This window comes from Danio aesculapii, chromosome 15 (assembly GCF_903798145.1).
Source record: "Danio aesculapii chromosome 15, fDanAes4.1, whole genome shotgun sequence".
In the NCBI taxonomy this organism is placed as follows: Eukaryota; Metazoa; Chordata; class Actinopteri; order Cypriniformes; family Danionidae; genus Danio; species Danio aesculapii.
In genome coordinates this window covers 7,277,199-7,301,528 of record NC_079449.1, presented here as the reverse complement: position 1 = coordinate 7,301,528, position 24,330 = coordinate 7,277,199, and the positions used below count along the sequence as shown (strand labels likewise).

Below are 24,330 nucleotides of genomic sequence, written 5' to 3'. Positions count from 1 at the left end.
AGGACATGCAAACACTACTAAATATTTAGCTATAAACTCGACTGACTGGCTTCTTCCTTGTACAGTTTAACATGAGAATCGAACTCCTCTCCACAAATTCATTCATTCATTTTCTTTTCAGCTTAGTTCCTTTATTAATCTGGGGTCGCCACAGAGGAATGAACCGCCAACCTTCTTGCTGTGAGGCGAAAGTGCTACCCACTGCGCCATCGTGACGCCACCTCTCCACAACTTGAACTTCTTTTTAAAAACTGTATGTAAATCAACATACAGTAATTTTTCCTGTTTCACTTTCATTCAGCAACAGCTTCAGTTTTTTCCAGATAGGATAAACATGTTCGGTGATGATTATAATAACGACCGCGGGTGTATGTGTCTCCAGAAGTTCACTGTGTGTGTGTGTGTGTGTGTGTGTGTGTGTGCGGGCTCGGAAGAGATGCGTGTCTGACCGATGGGTAGGCCCACACGGAATCTGTGTGCGCAGAATTTCGCAGATTTTTAGCCCATCATTAATTCTGTTTATTTACTTGTGTAAATGTGTGTAAATCTATATTTATTCAGTTTATAAATTAATTACAGTAATAATATTGACTAATATGAAAATGTTCATCTGATTTATGTACAATGCAGTGTGTACAGTAATATTTTGTGTCTTTTAGTAGATATATTATATGAGAGACTTGCTTTGTTTACCAAATAAAGTGAATCTAATTGGATTTGCATTTTAAACATTAAATAATAGTTAAAAATATTTCTTAACTTCACATATTACGGTTTTAGTTATGATATTCCCAAAATAATTCCACAGAAATCCACTGATTTTTACCAAAATTCTCCGCAGAAATTACAAAAAACGTCCGCAGATTCCGTCCGGCCCTAGCGATGGGTTCAGAGAAGTGTCAAACAGCTGATGTGTATTGCTTATCTTGTCGCAAAATGAAGAAAAAAAAAAACGCTTGTCGCGATTTAGTCTCACGAGATCTCATTTGAAAAGATGATCTATTGTGCAGCCCTAGTAAAAACAATAATAAGTTTATAATAAGTAGACCACTGTTGGGTAAAATGCTAATTTTAGTATTGACCTTATTCTTCAATGCGGAAGTGCGCACATTTTTGCGATTGTTTTAGAACTTCCGATTCAGCTGCCTATGGGAGAAATGACTAGGAATAATAAATGGCAGAAAACGGTTAAATTACTTACTCTACAAACAAGTGTTTGCATTACAATACAGACAAAGTAGAATAAAATAATAAGAAAATATCAGTTTACAACATCAAGCAGCAAAACGAGCTGTTTTTAACGTTTAAAAATGAATGGAAGTGAATGAGACCGGAAGTCTCTAGCCAAAATGATTCAAATGGCTGCGCCCACTCGTACGCGGAGAATAAGGTGAATAGACTTTAGTTGAGAATTGGATTGGATTTGAATAGACTCTAAATTAGTCTCAATCCTCAACGCACAGAGGTGACAACAAAGAGCCGGACAGAGATTTGATCCGTTCAGCTTGATGATTTCGTAATATATTGTGCAGCCCTTATCCAAACATCCCATCACTATCATTCACAATCTTATTTCCGAATTCCTCAATAACACAATGTATTGTTACACCCCTAATACACCACTATTTATATTTGCTCCCGAAAGTTAGCTAACTACATGAACGGTTGGACTTTGCTCAGGCTGAACGTGTTTTTTCCTATGAATGGCTAAAGAGTTTGAATGTCGAAAACTCTCTCCGCATTCAGCACAGCGGTACGGCATCTCTCCAGTGTGAAGTCGCATGTGTATTTTCAAATGCGCCGACACTGAAAAACTCTTCTCGCAATACGAGCACTGGTACGGTCTCTCTCCAGAATGAATGACTCTGTGTCGTCTCAACTGACCAATGGTGATGAAGCTTTTCCCGCAATCACCGCACACTTTATCCTTCTCACCTGTGTGTATCTTTTCATGCAACGTACAACTGACCAGCAGCGAAAAACCCTTGCCACAAACGGAGCACACATGTGGTTTCTCATTGGTATGGACTCTCAGGTGGTACCGCATATTCGACACCGAATTAAACCCTTTACCGCAGTGTTCACACACATACTGCTTTTCCCCGGAGTGAACGCGCATGTGATTTTTGAGACCCGTCAGATCTTTATAACTCCTTCCGCACTCAGTACACTGATGCGGCTTTTCTCCGGTGTGAATCCGCTCGTGAGACTTCCTGTTTCCGGCCTGAGTGAAACTCCGGTCACAGTATGAGCACTTGAACGGTTTTAGCCCGGAATGAATGATCCGATGCTGTTTGAGCTGGCTGAACGTGGTAAAGCTCTTCCCGCACTCGGTGCACACGTGATCTCGCACTTTATCGTGCGTTTTCTGATGTTGCTTGCAGCTGTCCAAGCGGGAGAAGCTCCGTCCGCAGACCGAGCAGGAGTAAGGCCTCTCGCTGAAGTGAACCACCTGGTGTATTTTCAGGCCTGAAATGGTGCTGTATTTCTTCTCACACTGATCACAGTGGAAAGGCTTCTCTCCGGAGTGACTGAGCAGATGATTTTTGAGAGAGGACATATGTTTATAATTCTTTCCACACTGTGAGCAGGTGTGCAGCGTTTCGGATGTTCTTAGAGTTTTCTTTGGTTTACAATATTCCTCGTCCTGTTCTTCATCATCTTCCTCTTCGTCTTCTTCATCATCTTCCTCTTCGTCTTCTTCCTCTTCGTCCTCTTTATCCTCTAATTCTTGATCTAAAATAAAGAACAGTCAGTTATGAGCCCGTTTCCACTGAGTGGTACGCTTCAGTACGCTTTTATGGCCGTGTCCACTGTCAAAATGTACCAAAAAGTAAACCATACCACTTTTTGGGTACCCTTTCGAAAGGGTACTTACCACAACGAGAGTATTAAAAGGAGGAGCAAGACATGTAGCTGAGCGCTGTTGGTTTACAGAGCCTCACTCGCTCATGCACAAGCCAGGAGAATGAAAACAAAGGAAGTGCTATTTTAAATACACAGCCGAGACATTACAGCAGGGCTATTTAGCTAGTTTGTCATGGGGGGCAGTTCATGAAAAGCATCCCAAATGAGGGACCGGAGAGATAGGACTTGCAATATAAGTGATGACAAAACAGCATATAAGAGCCCATATGTTCTATTTGTGCTTTAAGACACCCGCGTTGGCTTTTTCTACATTGAAATGTTAATATGTTGTACTTTGAAAGATAACATGCATTGTACAATAGGCTTTTTTTTTACACACCTTCAAATTTTGTATTTCAAAGCACAACAAAAGCAGTGCATTGCTTAAGGAGGCTTCTACATTCAGACACATTCATGTGTTAAACTGTGTAACAATTAGGGATGCAACAATTATAGATTTTGGTTGTACGATTATAGTCTGAGGAATAATCAGGGTTTCACCGTTATCATGATTATTTATTAAATTCAGAACACTACTAGTTTAGAAAATCCCAAGAAAACTGCTTATATTTTAAAAAGTGTTGTTTATTGCTGCTCAGTAACCAAATTGGAAATATTTGGAAGCCCAATATTGGAAACAATGAACTTGTGTGCGGAAAAGATGCACTATGTGAACGGCCTGCTGCTATAGTTAATCCAGTGTGCGTGTGTATTAGCCTCGGTATAAGCTCGGAACTTTAAACTAGCACACAGTTGGCATAACTTTTAGTTGCAGCAGTTTTGTTCCATGCAACAGAAATGCGGTGTTGAAAAGCCTTTAAGATTAATCGTGACGAATTACAGAGCTACAGCTGATCAAATCCTTACAAATCTGGTAAATGACTTTCTAACTCGATCTCTCTCATTTCTATGTTGTAGTGCTGCATTTATACAACATTGATTTAAGTGTACTGAGTGAGACGGGACTCTGAGTTACTTTTTGGATGCCCATTTGTTTGTTTCTAATAAGTCTCCTGTTTTTGTTAATGCAGACTAGTTCAGTAAACAGAAAGAAAGAAGAAATGCCCGCATGTGTTTAGCGTTTTTCCACATGGCAAACACAACAGTAATCTGGCAGTGATTGCGTGGCTTTGGCTTTTTCAGGGATAATTATTATGATCTCCCGATTGCAACAGAGAAATTTCCGGAAAATCTCTGTAGACTGATGGCATTTCATGCCGTTCAGCCTTATAATTTTAATATGCGAGCAAAATCACCCGTTTTGTCTTAACTTTAGACATCATGCAGGAGAATCATTTAAACACTAGCTCTAAAGTGACGTTAGAGAATGAGCAACGGTTTCTGCTGTTCTGACGTCAGCGGCAGATCTGAATGAGTGGAAAAAGAAAGTAGTTCCTCTTACAAAAGGATTTTGAGTTTGGAGTTTGATATACATGATTATGTCGTCGAACTGTTGTGTAAACACAATACCACACTCGAAGCAGTGCGACGTGGCTGTATATTGTCACTGGTGGGACACTAAGGCACAACTCACGCCTCCCACCAGTGCCGATATACAGCCACATCGCACTGCTACTCCTGTGATATTGCTCATATATACAATAATACCTTGAATTGCCTAAACTGTCATACTCTTAAAGGGAATGTTCACCTAAATTCGATCATCATTCCTTTCCACTTTAATAGTCACACACTTGTTTGAGTTTGTTTCTTCTGTTGAACACAAACATAGACATTTTGAAAACCAGTAACTATTGACTTCCATAGTATTAGTTTTCCATATTGTGAATGTTATAGGGTTAACAATTTATAACATTATTCTAAATATCTTCTTTTGTGTTCAACAGAAAAAAGAAACGCATAATAGTTTGGAGCCCTTTGAGAATGAGTAAACAGAGAAAAAGTATATATGAGCAATTCCAGCGTTATGGATGTGATATTTGCAGTAAAATCTCAAAACATAAATACACAGAGAAAGTATGTTAACATTATATTGAAACATCTGTTTATATATTCCAAAAGAACTGACCACAGAGTTATGAGATCAGAAAAATATCAATCAGTAAACATGTTTTAGATTTTAAATGAGGAAAATAAACATGCGTTATGGATGTTACCAAAAAAGTCTGCGAGTTTACGGTATACAACATACTTTGTAGAAGTGAAGTTTCATAAACTAATTTCGAGAGGAGCACGTGATATGATGAGCACGTCTGGCCACTCATCTGTAATCAGTAATAATCCAATCAGAGTGATCCTAGTTTACTATAAATGGATCATTTTCTCCCTACTGTTTCTATCTTCGTTTGGAAAAATCCCCCCTTCCGCCCCATCTCCTCCTTTTCCTCCCTTTTCTAAAGGGTGACCTCTTGAGACCTACCTGATCTCGGATCTCCTGATATGCTTATCGACCGGGCGGGAGCCCTGGGCTCAAATATCTCCGAGCTCAGGGTTCTCTCCCGGGACAGCATGCCAAACCTGCTTTATACGCCAAGCATATCTAAGTGGGAACTCTTGAAATTCTGTGAATTAAATTGCGCAACTCAAAAGAAATAATGCTAATCAAAAGGACAAGTGTTGGCTCAATATAGAACGAACATGGTTTATTTTATTTCATTTGACATGTTTGCATTTATGAGGAAAAAGCTTCGTTATGAAATTGACATCTCTGCGTTTTGGATGTGACAGATGTGAAATTGGCTTTTTAGTTATTTTGTAAATCAAACAGAATAGTTTGAAAACATTAACAGAGACATTGAGTATTTTTAAAGCACTGTAAAATACTTGCTTAGACAAAAATATTGGCGAAAACCTAATTTTTTCATAGCAACGTTGACATTTGCATGGAATTGCTCATATATTATTATTTGTGAGTGAACTAACCGCTGCTAGTATGACCATCCAGATGTATTTACTCTCTCATTTGTATTCTCATACTGCTTATTTCACATTAAATCTTCACAAGATTTCTCATCATAATGAAGAATAAAGAACAGACACCAACCTGTTTGTTCATCGATATCTTCTTCATCACTCACTGTGGATTGTTCTAGCTCACTCATGTCGATCTCCACTTCAAAAAACTCCATCTTCAGTAGTCTCTCTCACACACAAAGCGTTTACTCACAGATTTTCTGTCTCTTTCACAGGATACTCCCGACCTTTATTGATGAACCGTTATCAGAGGGACATCAGCTCTGCCAAATTCAAAGAGAAGTTAATAGATTTATACAAAACTAATACTTCTACTAATACCTGGGTTCCCACTCTACCATAGACACTAAATTCAAGGACTTTTTTCTTAAATATCCAAATAAGGCGCTCGATTTACATTTTAACCCCCAGCATATATAGCACCATCAAAGTCCTTCCAGTACTTAACATTTCACTTACACCTAATATTTACATTAAACGCCAGAGTAGTGATGTTTTGAACTATATTGGCAATATTCAAATGCGGTTTCTGTAATATGGATAAAATTATTAAGGTAAAGTTGGTTTTATATTTGCACATTGCATAATATTCGGACTGAAATCTCATGCAAGTATGACTTCAAAACAAGTGTGCCACATGCCGGGACATTCTAAAACGCTTAACGCGGCTTAATGTACCTAAACATCAATCAAGGAAACCCAAATTTCTGTCAAACTTTCTTTGTAATTAATTAATTCAACTACTGTAAAAAGAAAAAGCCCCAGTTCCGTAGATAAAGCGAAAAACATCACGTTTTCTGCAGCGTTTTCTCCCCCATTGAAGTCTATTATAAGGAAAACGCGTAACGTGACTTAATGTACCTTAACAACAAGCGGAGAAAATCAAATTTCTATCAAATTTTACTGGAGACAAACATTTTCTGATGTCAAAAGAATGAGCTCTAATACTAGTCAGTGAAAATGATCACGTTATGCGTTTTTCCCCCATTGAAGTCCATTATAAAAGAAAAAGGCTTAACATGGCTTAAGTACCTCAACAATCGAGGCACACCAAAAATCTATGAAATTAAACTTGTGCTGAACACTAACTACTAGCAAAAGATCAAGCCCTGATTCTGTGTATGAAGTGAACAATGTCACATTAAGTGTTTTATGCCCACTGAAGTCCATTATAAGAGCCTGATGTGGTTTGACTTAACATCCGGAGACAATCAAATTTCTATAAAAAAATACACTCATAAACACTTTCTGCTGTTAAAAGAACAAGCTTTTAGTGTATCAAGGGAACAATATCACTTTAAACATTCCTTTTATAGCAGTCCATTATAAGGAAACAGCTTAAATGTGGCTTAACATACATTACAACCAACCAGGGAAATACAAATTCTGTCAAACTTTACTTGTGATTAACACTAACTATTGTCAAAACAGGCCCTAATTTCATAGATAAAGTTAAACAGTACATCACATTAAGCGTTTTCTCCCCCATTGAAATAAGGAAAGGCTTAAATGTAACTTGACAACAACTGAGGGAAACCAAATGTTACAAGGCTGTCTATAAAATCTCATTTTATTGATGACAGATTAGCCTTTGCTGTCAAAAGAATGTGCTTGTCATTGACATACCAACAACAACATGGGGGAAAACGCTTAACAAGACATTGTTTACGTAGCTGTGGAAACGCGGCTCATTTTTTTTGCTAGTTAGTGCTAATCACACGTAAAATCTGATAGAAATGTGATTTTCCCCGCTTGTTGAGGTACAATAAGCCACGTTAAGCTTTTTCCTTATAATAGCCTTTAATGGGAGAAAAACCGCTTAAGGTGGCGTTTTTTTTTACCTTATATACGGAATTGGGACTTATTCTTTTAACAGTAGTTAGGGTTTATTACAAGTAAAGTTTGACAGAAATTTGGGTTTGTCAGGTTTATGTTTAGGTACATTAAACCACGTTAAGCTCTTTAGAGTGTCCCTTGCATTGCATTGTTTGCATTTAGCAGACACTTCTCATTAAAACGATTCTACAAATGAACAACTGTACATTAATTTGAAAACCATAAATAAGTAAGAGTTGCAAAAAGCCATTCACCGATTATTTTAGACTTGATCTAATTTAAGGCTTAACTCTTTAGTTTGCAGCACGAACACAACAAAAACAAAACATCAACTCTTGCATTGGAATAACATTAACGCGTATGAAAGGATTTCCTAATAAAACAGAAGAGCGTACTCACTCATAGCCTGTGAAGATCTCTCTGCCTGTTTCATGTTACTATAATCAATAATAAAACGGGACACATATGCGTTTTTATTACTTAAGCACTTGCTTCTTCTCTAGAGCTACACTGGACTGCGCATGCGGGTCTTCTTTGTCGTATATTGGTGGTTCACTCCTTGGGAGTATTACCGCCACCTACTGTACTTCTCGTGCACTGTACTTCTCGTTACATCCCTTCTGTATGTCTGTTTATTTGGAGGTGTAGGGGGGTTCATTCAGCTGTGGCGAATCCTTAAGTAAAATGAATGAATTAATGGCTTTAATTTGCAAGAAGGTCGCTGGTTCAAGTCCTGGCTGCAGGAAATACAGCCTGAGTTTTATGAAGGGTTGTTTCGATACCGATACTATTATCGGAAATACTCCCTGATAATGCAAAAAGTCTAGCAACACTATCAGTGTTTGAACCCATAAACTAATCCTAAACATCTTTTTAGTGTTTTAGTGAGAAGTGTAAACCATCCAAAATTAAGGGCAGTATTCAAAACACAAAACACAATTTTTTTACTGGACAAAATAATGTATTTATTTTGGGCCACAATAACCAAGCAAAATTCAATCACTCAATTCACTTAAATACTGGTTTCACTTTTATTTTATACAATAATCTCAAATATTAATATTCCACAGAAGGGGAGCAGCAGGGTAGGGAATAAAATGTTCATAATATATTGATTAGCAGACTGCATTAGCATGATTGGTTAAGGCAATTAAAATGACAACCACTAGGCAGTTAACAAGGGGGTATCAACCGTAATTGTGCAACACATCAATTCACATCAACCCAGAGTTGTAATACATCACACAGTAAATGTCATAAATATAAATGCATAACACCACACAGCAATCAAAACATCAGCTACTATCAATATCACTCTAGCTTAATATCAAGCCGTAGTCATTCAACATTTCATGTACGGAGCGTGATAGCCTGCGCTCATCCCAGTCACACACGCGCAGCGCCGGGAGAAACCAAACTCACTCAAACTCCCGGCGAACAAAATACGCAATATTGACCCCGCAACAGTATAACACTGTGTTGCTGGCCCGCTTACCCGCTACCAGACGTGGGATACAGCGTTTGGAAAGTCAACAGCGGCCGCCGAAACTTTAGTCCGGGGAAACCGCAGCACTACAGTCAATTACTGCCCCCTCCCTAACCCATTCGCTCGCGCACATCATGCCCACATCCCAGCACGGTAGCCTTGGTCAGCGACTCAACAGCACCTGCATTCAAACACCAAAAATCCCTCTTATGACCAAGAAAATACACCCCTTTAAAGACTTTGGCTCATTACAAATTGAACTCAGCTGTTGATCTCTTTGAAAAGTCATAGACTCAAATGACGCCAGTAGGTACCTTCCTGATTTGGGGAGCACCGCTTACAGATGTCCGCCAGCTTTGATTAACACTGCAAACATGGCGTCAGTTCGGGTAGAAGAGGCTAACGCACTTTTTTAGAAAATTTATGAATTTTAAGTTTCAAAATAGGTTATTTTTCCTATATTGTTGTTGTTACGACCACAACATCAAATAAAGACGAACACAAATGGATTGGTCTAGGGGTTTTATTAACTAACAACCAAACGTAAACATAGCGTTGGGAGAAACCACAAGAAACTAAAGCTGAACACAGAATGGAGACGGCCACTCAAATCCCCGTCACTGAAGTGCTGCAGCATGAGCTCTTATAAGGCCTGCGGTCAATGATCTGCAGGTGCAAGGGAATCTAGCACAAACAGCAACAAAACACTAGACGGCGACAAAGTAACAGAAACAACTAAATAAATAAATCCATGGACATAACGATTGTTCATATTCGTTTGTTATATATATCTTTATTTTTTTGCTCTGATTTTTATACACTTAAGAGTAAAACTTGAATAAATCGATAGATTTTCCTCAGTTTCCGGTGTTTGATTTGTGGCTTAACTTGCTTCAGTAACACTGTAAATAATTTTACTTTTGAATGTCTGATAATAATAATATTCATTCAATCATTTTCTTTACAGCGTAGTCCCTTTATTAATCTGGGGTCGCCACAGTAGAATGAATTGCAAACTTATCCAGCAAATGTCCCTTCCAGCTGCAACCCATTATTGAAAAACACCCATACAGTCTCATTCACACTTATACACACGGACAATTTAGCCTACTCAATTTACTTGTATGTCATTGGACTGCGGGGTAAACCCGAGCACCCGGAGGAAACCCACAAGAACACGGAGAGTCAATGCAAACTCCTCACAGAAATGCCAACTGACCCAGCTGAGGCTCGAACCATACATTGGCTGTATTGTATGAGTGTGTATGGATGTTTCACCAGTACTGGGTTGCGGCTGGACAGGCATCCGCTGCGTAAAACATATGCTGGAATAGTTGGTGGTTCATTACGCTGTGGCGACCCCTAATAAAAAAGGGACAATGCTGAATGAAAATGAATGAATGAATGAATGAACACTCAGGCATCGGTTCAGTACTCGGTATTGGCCGATACCCGGAGCTCAGATATTGGAAACAGTATCAGGAAGGTAAAAAGGCAGAACATCCCTAGCGAAGCAAGTTCAGAAAATTTCGTGTGCCATTTATTTCTTGCCTTTGAGAAATCTACTCTGATCTTTGATCCTGATAGAACCTTCTCCAAGCCCAAATGCAGGGTACAGTGGTTCAGTGAAGGTGGTCTGGACTTTATAAAGGAGGGTCATTGTGTGTGAGACGCTGTAAAAGGACAGAATTCCTGCTCTGTGGTCCAGATACACTCCTATTCTAGAGGCAGGAGGAATATAGACTTGTTTTACATTATGTATGAAACAAAAATGCTGGCCAAAATAGCCCAGCCTCCAGGATATTTTGTTGAAGCCAAATCTACAGTCACCCATTCCTTTACGTTCAATTCCTTTGTAGCAAACAGCTACAGCCCATTCATTCCCACTGCACTCGACCTCCCAATAACAGCGACCAGTCAAACCCTCTTTACACAACACATATTCATAATGGCTAAAGCGCTCTGGGTGATCAGGATATTGCTGGACTTTAACTGAACATGACAATTTCCTGTTGTTTTCAGACAAGAGTAGATGTCTGTGTGCAGTGTTTGGATCCAGATGAGGCTCACATTGATCTGAAGATTAAACAAACAACACTTGGTTTATAAAATACTCACACACTGCAGCAGATTATCCACACTTTTTGACTTGAAGAAGCCACTTACACTGCAAAAAATCATTTGGAGTCTTTGGTTCTGGAGGATTTACAACATGAACGTTTGACACTGAAAAGAAAAAACAAAAACACAGCATCAATATATTTCTGGTGTAATCCTACTGAGCATAACCAATACAAAACCTCAAATCAAGCAAACCTTCTCTGTTTACTGCGTCTGTTTGCTGTCGACAGGCGTCCTCTAAAGCCTCTCTGAATGCTGAGAATGAAAGGTCTTCAAAAGACAGATGAGTGTGTGAAGTGAAGCTGGGAACGTCTTCACATGTGGGTAAAACACACACAGACTCACAGCTCTGAAATTAAACAAATACAAACACTGTTTGCTTTGGAAAAAGACTGTGAATCAGTGAGTTTAGTACAAATGCGTGATGAAATGCCTTGTATCACCTTCAGACAGTGGATCTGGTCTTTAGTAGTGATCAGTTTGTGGATCTCTGCTTGTGTTTTTCTGAGTTGTGTCAGCTCTTGATGCAGATGTTGGTGAAGTTGCTCTGCTCGATCTGTCTCAGTCTTCTCCTGAGCTCTGATCTGCTCTTTAATCTCAGAGCGTTTCTTCTGCAGAGAGCAGATGAGCTCAGTGAACACCTTCTCCATCCTCTTGATGGCCTTCTGAGCTGAACTCTGGTGGTGACGGAGAGATGTGATCATAGAGAGACAGAGGCAACAGCCTAAATACTCTATTCATGTGAACAAATTAATTCATTTCACACAGCGGAATGAACCGCCGACTATTCCAGCATATGTTTTACGCAGCAGATGCCCTTCAAGCAGCAATGCAGCACTGGGAAACACCTATACACTCTCGTACTCATACACTACGGCCAATTAAGTACTGGAGCACCAGGAAGAAACCCACGCCAACATGTGGAGAACATGCAAACTCCACACAGAAATGCCAGCTGGCCCAGCTGGACTCAAACCAGCGACCTTTTTGCTGTGAGGCGACAGTGCTAACCACTGAGCCACCGTGCTGCCAAATTTCAGTTACATTTAATAATCCATTATTATATATACTGCAGAAATCCAAATGCTGATCAAGCATACTATCTGCCACGTAAATACAAATTTTCCTGTCTATGTTAGAAGAGATTTCCCCTTATTTATAAACTTTCAGCATAGACTATATGTAGAAACCCACAACAGTTCAGTTTCTGTCAAGAAAACTGCACAGACACAGACCATTTCAGTTTCTTTTTCTCTAGAAACGTCACTTAAAGGTATAGTTGACCCAGAAATGAAAATTACTTCATCATTTACTCCCCCTCATGTGTTTTTAATCCGTTTCTTTTTTCTGCTGAACACAAAACAAGATATATTGAAGAATCCCAGTTGCTGGCACCCATCGACTTCCATAGCTGTGAAAAACAACTATTGAAGTCAACGAGTCAGCGTTTTCTAAATATCCTTAACAGAAGAAATAGACTCAATTAGGTTTTGAATATATATATACATACATACATATAAATATATACATACATATATACATATATATATACACATACATACATATAAATATATACATACATATATACATATATATACACACATACATACATATAAATATATACATACATATATACATATATATACACATACATATATACATACATACACATACATATATACATACATATACATACATATATACATATATACATATATATACATACATATATACATATATATATATACATATATACATATATATATATATATATATGTACATATGTATATATATATATATATATATATATATATATATATATATATATATATATATATATATATATATATATATATATATATATATATAGTGATATAGAATACAATTTCACCAGATGACGTAACTTCATTTGGAAAGAAATTGATAATTTTAGACTGATTTGGATATATATTATAATAAAAAATATATTATATATTCTATAGGGGAGTACATCTGCATATCATCTAATAAACAACTTATAAATTCAATAAAGAAAAATATATAATTGAAATAAAGAGTGTTTTGTCCTTTTACGAGTACAAAAATCCTAATAAATGATTATTAAAGTTACAAACAGAACAATTTCTTATGCCTAAATGTTTTAAAATCATTATACAGACACATGCCTTAAACACATGCAAATTATAAATATAATACAAAATTACCAATGCATATTTTGTAATGAGACTATTGCGGATGATCACATTGAGATATCAATACTGAAATGATATATTGTACAGCGCTAGTTTGAACATTACAGGTTGAAAAAAAGTCCACACTTTAAGAACCACTGCTTTAAGGTTCTCCTCAGTATTCTGTAATGTTTCATTGCATTTATTGCTTAATTCTCTTAACACCTTCATAAACATTATAGGTATAGCACTGCATCTTCTGAAACTCACTTTAAAAGGCTTGACAGCTTCACTGACTTCCTGTTGACCTTTCTCTCGCTCCTCGATCAGCTTTAGACACTCCACCTTTATCTTCTCCAACTCTTTCTGAAAATGTGAATAGACAAAACTCAAAGATAGAAATAGCATGGCGAACTTATTAAATGTCAAATCAAATAAAGTGAAAACTATTGTGATTATTAATTTCAACTCAGGGAAATGACACAATTAGCATTCATTACCTTCTTATTAGTCCATTCTGAATCCACAGACACCACACTGTGATTTTTATGACTCTCAACCATGCACAGGTAACAAATACACTGATGATCATCCTGACAGTAAATCTCCAGCGGTTTCCCATGACTGGGGCAGATGTTCTCCTGAATGTGTCTGGAGGCGTCCACTAGTTTGTGCTTCATAAACGCAGGAGACTCATAGTGAAGCTGCAGGTGAGTTTGGCAGAAGGAGGCCAAGCACTGCAGACAGGACTTTACAGCTCTGTTCTTCTCTGTAGTGCAAACATCACAGTTCACAGCAGCAGCAGCAGGAGTCTGTAGGGCCGTCTTCTGCAGCGTCTCCATCATCTCAGCTATCAGAGTGTTCTTCTTCAGTAGAGGTCTCTGACTGAAGCTCTCTCTGCATTGGGGACAGCGGTACGGCGGCCCCTGCTCCTTCAGGCTCCAGCAGTCAGTAATACAGCTCATACAGTAACTGTGTCCACAGGGAATCGTCACCGGCTCCTTCAGCGGATCCAAACACACTGAACAGCTGAACTGATCCACATACTCACTCAAGGATGACTCAGACATCTTTGAAGATGCTTCAATATAAACTGCTCTGCCAGAAGAAAATCATTAAGATTAGTCCACATGAAACAGCACATCTAAAAATATACAAAATACTTAATTTTGTGTATCAACATACAGGAATAATCATCAAAACTGAAGAAAATTTCTGAATGCAGTAACATATAAGGTCAAGAAGCTAAATTATTATCTAATATTAAGTTTAAAATATAAGCAAAAGGATTGTATATGATGTTCTCACCTGTTTGTACAGAATGACAAGTCAAATATTTCCTCCGTGCTGCTTTAACCACACTAAACAAGTGGGGGTCCTTTTATAGGCAAATGATTAAGAGGCAGAGAAATAAGATTCGTTTCTCTTGAATTATAAACACTCTCTGGTTTTTACTGTGTGTCTGTTAAAGCGAACAGATAATCCTTTTTTTACATCATGACTTTGCTGTTTTGTTGCTTTCACATTTGTACTTGGCTCAGAATCATATTGCTATCTTCTAAAACACACACAAAATATTAGTCTGTCCAATAACTGATAACAAATAAGGCTGGCAGCCATCAGGGTCAAGTGCAGCCAACTAGACAATTAGTGTTGAAAAGACATCAAAATGACATGAAAATTGAAGATTAAAGGTGAATTGATGGTTTAAATGTAAATCAAACTGAGATCAGAATCTTGACATGGTGTTGATGCAATGGAAATTGAACACCAAATGTCTGGCGACTGTAAATCACTTGCAGTGTGGTATTAAGTTAGTATATTTATTCACCCCGCTGCCAATGGCACTGCTGTCCAAACTGAATTTAAAATGATGTCAGTTTCAGGATAAATGCTTGACTACTATTTGATTACTGGCTGGGACACAGATATGGTCTCTTTTTAAACATGAAGAGTCTTTACATGGAAATATAACCTATTTCATTCACTATATTGCTCTTCATTTTAATTGAATTTTATGTATTACAACTTGATAAGTGTTGTCTGAAGTCTTTGGAAACTTCTATTGATAAAACATTGGAAACGCTTTGGTTTAGTACCAATTCTCAACTACACTTATTCCCTTTCTATCATTAAAATATTAGCTGTTTATTAGAACTTATAAAGTATGATCTTATTCTACATCTCTAATCCTACCCAATAACCCAACTACATTTATAACTACTAAAAAGCAGCAAATTAGCAGTTTGAGCTAAAGGTCTTTGTTAAGGGTTTGGTAATAGCAAGAATTGTACCTCAAAATAAAATGTGAAACTTTATGAATATATTAAACAGTATGAATAAACCGTATACATTTCAGGCATAGCTGAAACGTTCACACAATGTGAAAGAAAATGAGCAATTATCGTCTTTGTTGTGTCTCAACAGGTGGACAATGTTTGGCATGTACCATTTAATAGACATTTATAACAAAACGTTATCAAAACCGGTTTAATTAGTCAAACCACAAAGAAGATAGATTCCAATTCATTTCGTAGAGCTCAATAAACTTATTAAAAATGATCTTCTAAGCAACTTTATGAACTTATTTTGTATGAATTTGTACAAATGCATAAAGAAAAACAGACATTTGACCAATACTATTAAAAATGTTAAGAAAATCTCAAAAACACATGCAATTATTTAATGGTATAATACGTTCTTGTTGTGTAGCATAGCTCACATTACGAAAGACTGAAGGGCTTTTATGCAGAAACAATCCAGCTAGGTGCACATTATCCTGCTTATTACACAGCTACTTTCCACAAGACTAAACAAGTATTTTAGAAACTGCTGACTACTGGGATTTTCACATGCAACCAATCACATCACAACAATCACAACAACAATCTAGGGTTTATAGAGAATAATCTAAAAAAGGGAAGATATCCAGTGAGCGGCAGTTCTGTGGGCATAAATGCTTTGTTGATGTCAGAGAAGAATGGCCAGACTGGTTCCAGCTGATAGAAAGGCAACAGTAACTCAAATAAGCACTCGTTACAACTGAGGTCTGCAGAAAAGCATCTATGAACACACAACACGTCCAACCTTGAGGCAGATGGGCTACATCAGCAGAAGACCACACCGGGTGACACAACTATTAGCTAAGAACAGGAAACTGAGGCTACAATTTGCACAGGTTCACCAAAATTGGACAATAGAAGATTGGAAAAATGTTGCCTGGTCTGATGAGTCTTGATTTCTGCTGCCACATTCGGATGGTCGGGTCAGAATTTGGCATTGACAACATGGAAGCATAGATCCATCCTGCCATGAATCGACTGTTCAGGCTGCTGGTGGTGGTGGTGTTCAGGATATTTTCTGGTACACTTTGGGTCCATTAGTACCAATTGAGCATCAAGTTAACGCCACAGCCTACCTGAGTTTTGTTGCTGACCATGTCCATCTCTTTATGACCACAGTGTACTCATAATCTGATGGCTACTTCCAGCAGGATAACGTGCCATGTCATAAAGCTTGAACAATCTCAGACTGGTTTCTTGAACATGACAATGAGTTCACTGTACTCAAATGGCCTCCACAGTCACCAGACCTCAATCCAATAGAGGCACCTTTGGGATGTGGTGGAACGGGAGAATGGCATCATAGATGTGCAGCCACATGTGCAGGGGGTTAAACGCGGTACTACTAAGGTGTACTTATTAAAGTGGCCAGTGAGTGTACATTGGAATGTGGCGATACGCCAATCAGAATCAAGTATTTTTATAACGCGTAAACACACAGAGTACGCGTAAACGTGGAGCGAGTTTGCCTTTTATTTCTGGTCTTTGAGAAATCTCTTCTGCTTGATGATCCTGACAGAGCATTCTCCAAGCCCAAACGCAGGGTATAGTAGTTCAGTGAAGGTGGTCTGGACTTTGTGGATGAGAGTCATTGTTTTAGAGATGCTGTAAAAGGACAGAATTCCTGCTCTGTGATCCAGATACACTCCTATTCTTGAGGAGTGAAAAACAGGGATAGAGACTACTTCACCATTATGCAAAAAGACGATATTCTTCTGATAGCGGCTTAATCTCCAGGACTGCTTGTTGTAGCCAAGTATAGTGTCACCAGTATTTCCCTTACGACTGATTCCTTTATAACAAACTGCTACAACCCATATTTTGCCACTACACTCAACCTCCCAGTAACAGCGGCCAGTCAAACCCTCTTTACACATGACATTACAGTATGCAGCAAACCGCTCTGGATGATCAGGATAATGTTGGTCTAGATCTGAATATGATATTCTCCTGTTCTCTTCTGACAGGATGAGATTTTTGTGTGCAGTGTTTTGGTCCAGATGAGGCTGACAGAAATCTGAAGAATGAACAAAAGGACAAATATTAAAAAGTACATATTGTTTTCAAAATGGTCAAATTGTGAAAGATAACAATATACATATCAATTAATGACTATTTGCCTTGGAAAAAAAGTACAACAGTACAACTTACACTGCAAAAAATCATTGTATGTTTTTGGTTCTGAAGGCTTTACAGTGTGAACATTCGACACTGAAAAGAAAAAACATTGTGAACAGGATAATTTGTTGGTTTGCTTATATAAAGTATGAATGATACAATATTTGAAGGTATTCAGACCTGCTCTGTATATTGCGTCTGTTTGCTGTCGACAGGCGTCCTCTAAAGCCTCTCTGAATGCTGAGAATGAAAGGTCTTTAAAAGACAGATGAGTGTGTGAAGTGAAGCTGGGAACGTCTTCAAACGTGGGTAAAACACACACAGACTCACAGCTCTGAAAAGATTCAATTGTTATACAGTAAGTTCGTGTACAAATATTCTGTATATTGTGATGAAATGCCTTGTATCACCTTCAGACAGTGGATCTGGTCTTCAGTAGTGATCAGTTTGTGGATCTCTGCTTGTGTTTTTCTGAGTTGTGTCAGCTCTTGATGCAGATGTTGGTGAAGTTGCTCTGCTCGATCTGTCTCAGTCTTCTCCTGAGCTCTGATCTGCTCTTTAATCTCAGAGCGTTTCTTCTCCAGAGAGCAGATGAGCTCAGTGAACACCTTCTCCATTTTCTCCACCGCCTCGTCAGCTGAACTCTGGTGGAGACGGAGAGACGTGATCATGCACGGAAACAACAGCCTAAATACTCTATTCATTCAACAATTTCCACATTATTTGCTAATACGTTATCATTAATATTTTGTAGAAATACAAATGCTGATCAAGTATACTATCAGTACCGTAAATTGGGAAAGAAAATGTAAAATTTTGCCTGTTTATTATAGAAGAGATTTCCCAATATTGCAAATACTTTTTCTCTGATTTTTATAATTAATCAATGCAAATGACAGTATATTGTTTAAATCTCTCCACACTTTTACGAGCACTATACAGTAAACAGCACTGCACGTTCTGATACTCACTTTAAAACACTTGACAGCTTCACTGAGTTCCCATAGACCTTTCTCTCGATTTTCAATCAGCTTTAAACGCTCCACCGTCATCTTCTCTAAATCTTTCTGAAAATGTAAATATACAAAAATCAATAAAGGTAGAAATAGACTCTTCAATCTTATCAAATATACATATATATTTTCATATATATACAATAGAAATATAACCGAAATGACAACAATTAGCATTCATTACCTTCTTGTTGGTCCATTCTGAATCCACAGACAGCACACTGTGATTTTTATGACTCTCAATCATGCACAGACAACAAATACACTGATGATCATCCTGACAGTAAATCTCCAGCGGTTTCCCATGACTGGGGCAGATGTTCTCCTGAATGTGTCTGGAGGCGTCCACTAGTTTGTGCTTCATAAACACAGGAGACTCATAGTGAAGCTGCAGGTGAGTTTGGCAGAAGGAGGCCAAGCACTGCAGACAGGACTTTACAGCTCTGTTCTTCTCTGTAGTGCAAACATCACAGTTCACAGCAGCAGCAGCAGCAGGCGTCTGTAGGGCCGTCTTCTGCAGCGTCTCCATCATCTCAGCTATCAAAGTGTTCTTCTTCAGTAGAGGTCTCTGACTGAAGCTCTCTCTGCATTGGGGACAGCGGTACAGAGGCTCCTGCTCCTTCAGGCTCCAGCAGTCAGTAATACAGCTCATACAGTAACTGTGTCCACAGGGAATCGTCACCGGCTCCTTCAGCGGATCTAAACACACTGGACAGCTGAACTGATCCACATACTGACTTGAAGACGACTCAGACATCTTTGAAGATGCTTCAATATAAACTGCACTGGCAGAAGAAAATCATTAAGATTAGTCCACATGAAACAGCACATCTAAAATATACAAAATGCTTAATTTTGTGCATCAACATACAAGATTAATCAAGCAAAACTCTGAATGCATTATCATATAAGGTCAAATTACTATCCAATATTAAGTTTAAAATATAAGCAAAAGGATTGTATATGATGTTCTTACCTGTTTGCACAGAATGACAAGTCAAATATTTCCTTCGTGCTGCTTTAACCACACTAAACAAGGATTTTTACAGGCAAATGATCAAGAGGCAGCGAAATAAGATTCGTTTCTCTTGAATTATAAACACTCTCTGGTTTTTACTGTAAGTCTGTTAAAGCAAACAGATAATCCTTTTTTTACATCGTGACTTTACAGTTTTGTTGCTTTCACATTTGTACTTGGCTCAGAATCATATTGCTATCTTCTAAAACACACACAAAATATTAGTCTGTCCAATAACTGATAACAAATAAGGCTGGCAGCCATCAGGGTCAAGTACAGCCAACTGGACAATTAGTGTTGAAAAGACATCAAAATGACATGAAAACTGAAGATTAAAGGTGAATTGATGGTTTAAATGTAAATCAAACTGAGATCAGAATCTTGACATGGTGTTGATTCAATGTAAATTGAACACCAAATGTCTGGCTACTGTAAATCACTTGCAGTGTGTATTAAGTTAGTATATTTATTCACCCCGCTGCCAATGGCACTGCTGTCCAAACTGAATTTAAAATGATGTCAGTTTCAGGATAAATGCTTGACTACTATTCGATAACAGGCTGGGAAACAGATATAGTACAATGGACCAAAACAAGGAAATATTATTGTGTTCACTATATTACAATAGGCAAAATATTGTCTCTTCATTATATTGAACAGCATTTATGACAACTTGACAAATGTTTTCTGAATTGATTAAAGACATATAAAACACAAATGCTTTTGAAATCCAAATCCTCTAAAGGATTGTTAGGCTGCATTAATTAGGGCAACCGGAGCCGGGAACACTTCCCAAAAGATGTAATTTGAACGGCATCTCCGCTTATGTTAGTCTGTTTTTCATGGTCCCCATTATCCTAGACCAGGCCGTATCCTGAGCAGATGCTGTGGCAGTCATGGAGGAGTGAGGAGCATGAGATTGATTCATGAAAGACCCAGTGACAAACGAGTCTCCGCATTGATCCTGTAGGCCAGCCTGATCACCCGCCAGTGACCCACTCACACCTGCAGCTTCTCCACATTGGACGTCCAGCGTTCTCCAGCCTCCCACACCTAGACTGCAGCTCTGCACAAAAAGTTTGGCCAGAGGAGAAATGGTCGTTCCCAACTGAGCCTGATTTCTCTCAAGGTGTTTTCCTTCACTTCCGTCAACTGGTGAAGTTTTGTTCCTCACCCCTGGCTTGCTTGGTTTAGGACTTGTGGAGCTGCGCATCGATGGAATTGCTCTTCCGTGTTTGGACTCTCAGAAGTGAATATTAAACCACACTGAACTTCAACTCTTAGAATTGGACTGACACAGTTTCGATTTACTAGAACTTTAATGCTAAGCTGCTTTGACACAATCTCAAAAAAACTGTTTGAGCTACAAGTTTTAGTTAATGGTTTGGTAATACAGTGAGTGGAAATCTTTGTATGTAATAGTAACTGTATCTTAAAAGAAAGTGTGACTGACTTATTTTTTTATGGGCCATTTAAGGATTGAGAAGTTTTACCATGGCACCATAAGAAAGCAAAAATTTAATAAAATAAAATGTAATACCATTAAAGACCCACATGTATCGTACAGATTTCACTATAACCAATTTCTGAAGTACACATCTGATAATAAACTGCAGATTTATTCAGTGATATTCAATTCAGAGAGTCTCAACTAACCCATATCATGTCCATCGTACGCCTTTTTTCTTAACGTTTTGTTTGGTTAAACTACAAATGACATTTTGATTTAAACACATACACACTTAAGTTTAGCAACTAAATCTGTAACTCAGTCAATGATATTCATTTCTGGTCTTTCTGAACTATCCTTGGTTGGCATTATCCTGACTGAAGAACCATTTCCAGTTAAAAACCCAGGGTACAGAGGTTCAGTGAAGGTAGTCTGGACCTTATAAAGGAGGGTCATTGTGTCAGAGACGCTGTAAAAGGACAGAAATCCTGCTCTGTGGTCCAGATACACTCCTATTCTAGAGGCAAGAGGGACACGGACCAGTCTGTTACCATGTATGAAACAAAAATTTGGTAGACAATAGCCCAGTCTCCAGGATATTTTGTTGAAGCCAAATCTACAGTCACCCATTCCTTTACGTTCAATTCCTTTGTAGCAAACAGCTACAGCCCATTCATTCCCACTGCACTCGACCTCCCAATAACAGCGACCAGTCAAACCCTCTTTACACAACACATAATTACATGGATCAAATCGCTCTGGGTGATCAGGATACCGCTGGACTGTATGTGAATATGAAACCTTCCTGTTGTCTTCAGACAGTTTGAGCTCTTTATTTGCAGTGTTTGGATCCAGTTCCAGCTGACAGAAATCTGAGGACAGATACCCACAAAAAACAATTCATTACTAATAATAATCATTTTATCTAAACATTGCACTGTTTATAATAACTTATAAATATTAAATATTGTATTTCTAAAATGCTATTTGCTCAACTTACATTGCAGGAATGCATTTGGAGTCTGTACCACATGAACGTTTGACACTGAAATGAAAAACACAATATTCAATACGGTTAATATTTTATTATATAGTTTGTTTTTTAAATTTAAACAAAAACATGTGAAGTGGCTAATTTTCTCATTTAATTAAATTTAATTAGGACAGTAAAGTCTCACTTTGCTAAACAAAAGTCTTGTCACTTAGAAATAATGTCAAGTATAGATTATAAAGTCATGGTGCACCGGAAAAAGAATTAATATTGTGTATGACTCCCATGAGCTTGGAGGACTGCATCCATACATCTCTGCAATGACTCAAATCACTTATAGCAAAGATAATAATAGCAAAGAAAGCGTTCTTCCAGGACTCCCAGAGTTCATCAAGATTCTTTGGATTCATCTCAATAATGTTCATGTCTGGTGACTGGGCTGGCCAATCCTGGAGCACCTTGACCATCTTTGCTTTCAGCCTCCAATCAAAGTTCCTGAAGTTTGAGAAGGAGCACTATCCTGCTGGAGAATTTGCCCTCTCCTGTGGTTTGTAATGTAATGAGCAGCACAAATATCTTGACACCTCAGGCTGATGATGTTGCCATCCACTTTGCAGATCTCTCACACTCCCCCGTACTGAATGTAACCCCAAACCATGATATTTCTTTCACCAAACTTGACTGATGTCTCCGAGAATCCTGAGTCCATGCAGCTTCAATAGGTCTTTGCAGTATTACCAGTTCAACAGATGCTTCATCTGAAAAATTTACCTTCTGCCACTTTTCCAAGTTATCAACTAGAAGTCAAGTTATTATTTGTTGCTTTTAAGACTGGGATCTACGACAAGACTTTTGTCAGGTAGTGTTGAAGAAATAATGTTAAAGATTAGCATTTTCAGATACAGAAGAGGCAGAATCATTCTAATACCTGATTTTGTAATATCTGACTATAATTTACAGTTCAACATATCTTTATTTAGGTACCATTCCACATACTGTATATTACACATTTTATCTTCATTAGCATTCACACCTGCTCCGTATATTGCGGCTGTTTGCTGTTGACAGGTGTCCTCTAAAGCCTCTCTGAATGCTGAGAATGAAAGGTCTTTAAAAGACAGATGAGTGTGTGGAGTGAAGTTGGGAACGTCTTCATAATTGGGTAAAACACACACAGACTCACAGCTCTGAAAAAACACAAAGAATTAAGACTATATTTCATGCATGACACATGTTCTGTCCTGTTTGTACCTTTGGTATGTTTTCATATGGAAGTTTCTCACACGCATTTAATCACATCAACTACTAATCACCTTCAGACAGTGGATGTGGTCTTCAGTAGTGATCAGTTTGTGGATCTCTGCTTGTGTTTTTCTGAGTTGTGTCAGCTCTTGATGCAGATGTTGGTGAAGTTGCTCTGCTCGATCTGTCTCAGTCTTCTCCTGAGCTCTGATCTGCTCTTTAATCTCAGAGCGTTTCTTCTCCAGAGAGCAGATGAGCTCAGTGAACACCTTCTCCATCTTCTCCACCGCCTCGTCTGCTGAACTCTGGAGATGGATGCACAAAGTTGACAGAAGCTGAAATACTGTATTCATGTAACCAATTTCAGTTATATCTATCAATCAATTATCACTAATAATGTGATAAAGAGGAAACCCAGCCGAACACGAGGAAAACATGCAAACTCCACACAGAAATGCCAACTAGCCCACATGGGACTCAAACCAGTGACCTTCTTGCTGTGAGGCGACAGTGCTAGCCACTGAGCCACCATGCCGCCGAAGTTACCTTTAGTTTAAACTTATAGATTTATGAAAATAAATAATACATTAATTAAAACATATTTACAAGTAGTTAAGGTAACCATTATTCATATCTTGTGTTGTAGTTAAAGTCAGTTCTTGATTAGCTCTTCATTAGTTGATAATAACGTAACATTAAAG

At 38.1% G+C, this 24,330-nt stretch overlaps 4 protein-coding genes across 4 annotated transcripts; all 4 read right to left on the bottom strand.

Annotated features, from left to right (window-relative positions):
* Positions 1–809: 809 nt before the first annotated feature.
* si:ch211-276c2.4 (zinc finger protein 239) lies at positions 810–8,181 on the bottom strand. Its single transcript, XM_056473798.1, has 3 exons — positions 8,077–8,181; positions 5,912–6,104; positions 810–2,736 (listed from the first exon to the last, which is right to left on the bottom strand). Exons 2-3 carry the CDS (start codon positions 5,994–5,996, stop codon positions 1,646–1,648), a joined length of 1,176 nt encoding a protein of 391 aa, XP_056329773.1. The 5' UTR covers positions 5,997–6,104; positions 8,077–8,181; the 3' UTR covers positions 810–1,645.
* Positions 8,182–9,929: 1,748 nt separating this feature from the next.
* LOC130241964 (E3 ubiquitin/ISG15 ligase TRIM25-like) lies at positions 9,930–14,546 on the bottom strand. The gene is made up of 6 exons (XM_056473971.1): positions 13,956–14,546; positions 13,726–13,821; positions 11,728–11,961; positions 11,480–11,633; positions 11,330–11,389; positions 9,930–11,239 (listed from the first exon to the last, which is right to left on the bottom strand). Exons 1-6 carry the CDS (start codon positions 14,523–14,525, stop codon positions 10,704–10,706), a joined length of 1,650 nt encoding a protein of 549 aa, XP_056329946.1. The 5' UTR covers positions 14,526–14,546; the 3' UTR covers positions 9,930–10,703.
* A 1,548-nt stretch (positions 14,547–16,094) lies between these two features.
* ftr76 (finTRIM family, member 76) lies at positions 16,095–19,700 on the bottom strand. Its single transcript, XM_056473950.1, has 6 exons — positions 19,113–19,700; positions 18,887–18,982; positions 18,326–18,559; positions 18,096–18,249; positions 17,949–18,008; positions 16,095–17,814 (listed from the first exon to the last, which is right to left on the bottom strand). Exons 1-6 carry the CDS (start codon positions 19,683–19,685, stop codon positions 17,270–17,272), a joined length of 1,662 nt encoding a protein of 553 aa, XP_056329925.1. The 5' UTR covers positions 19,686–19,700; the 3' UTR covers positions 16,095–17,269.
* Positions 19,701–21,246: 1,546 nt separating this feature from the next.
* Positions 21,247–23,982, bottom strand: LOC130242047 (tripartite motif-containing protein 16-like). The gene is made up of 4 exons (XM_056474065.1): positions 23,701–23,982; positions 23,421–23,574; positions 22,397–22,441; positions 21,247–22,268 (listed from the first exon to the last, which is right to left on the bottom strand). The coding sequence occupies exons 1-4, from the start codon at positions 23,980–23,982 to the stop codon at positions 21,715–21,717; spliced, it is 1,035 nt and encodes a 344-aa protein (XP_056330040.1). The 3' UTR covers positions 21,247–21,714.
* Positions 23,983–24,330: the final 348 nt, after the last annotated feature.

Excerpts from the sequence above, each read along its gene's own strand:
- ftr76 (XM_056473950.1), bottom strand. The coding sequence starts at position 19,685 with ATGTCTGAGTCGTCTTCAAGTCAGTATGTGGATCAGTTCAGCTGTCCA. Across the intron at positions 18,250-18,325 it reads ACCAGATCCACTGTCTGAAG|AGCTGTGAGTCTGTGTGTGT; the intron begins GTGATACAAGGC and ends GAATCTTTTCAG. Across the intron at positions 17,815-17,948 it reads ATACAATGATTTTTTGCAGT|ATTTCTGTCAGCCTCATCTG; the intron begins GTAAGTTGTACT and ends TTCATTCTTCAG.
- si:ch211-276c2.4 (XM_056473798.1), bottom strand. The coding sequence starts at position 5,996 with ATGGAGTTTTTTGAAGTGGAGATCGACATGAGTGAGCTAGAACAATCC. Across the intron at positions 2,737-5,911 it reads AGATATCGATGAACAAACAG|ATCAAGAATTAGAGGATAAA; the intron begins GTTGGTGTCTGT and ends TCTTTATTTTAG.
- LOC130241964 (XM_056473971.1), bottom strand. The coding sequence starts at position 14,525 with ATGTCTGAGTCATCCTTGAGTGAGTATGTGGATCAGTTCAGCTGTTCA. Across the intron at positions 11,962-13,725 it reads AAGCTGTCAAGCCTTTTAAA|AGTTCAGCTCAGAAGGCCAT; the intron begins GTGAGTTTCAGA and ends CGTCACCACCAG. Across the intron at positions 11,240-11,329 it reads TCCAAATGATTTTTTGCAGT|ATCAATGTGAGCCTCATCTG; the intron begins GTAAGTGGCTTC and ends TTTAATCTTCAG.
- LOC130242047 (XM_056474065.1), bottom strand. The coding sequence starts at position 23,982 with ATGAATACAGTATTTCAGCTTCTGTCAACTTTGTGCATCCATCTCCAG. Across the intron at positions 23,575-23,700 it reads ACCACATCCACTGTCTGAAG|AGCTGTGAGTCTGTGTGTGT; the intron begins GTGATTAGTAGT and ends GTGTTTTTTCAG. Across the intron at positions 22,269-22,396 it reads TCCAAATGCATTCCTGCAAT|ATTTCTGTCAGCTGGAACTG; the intron begins GTAAGTTGAGCA and ends ATCTGTCCTCAG.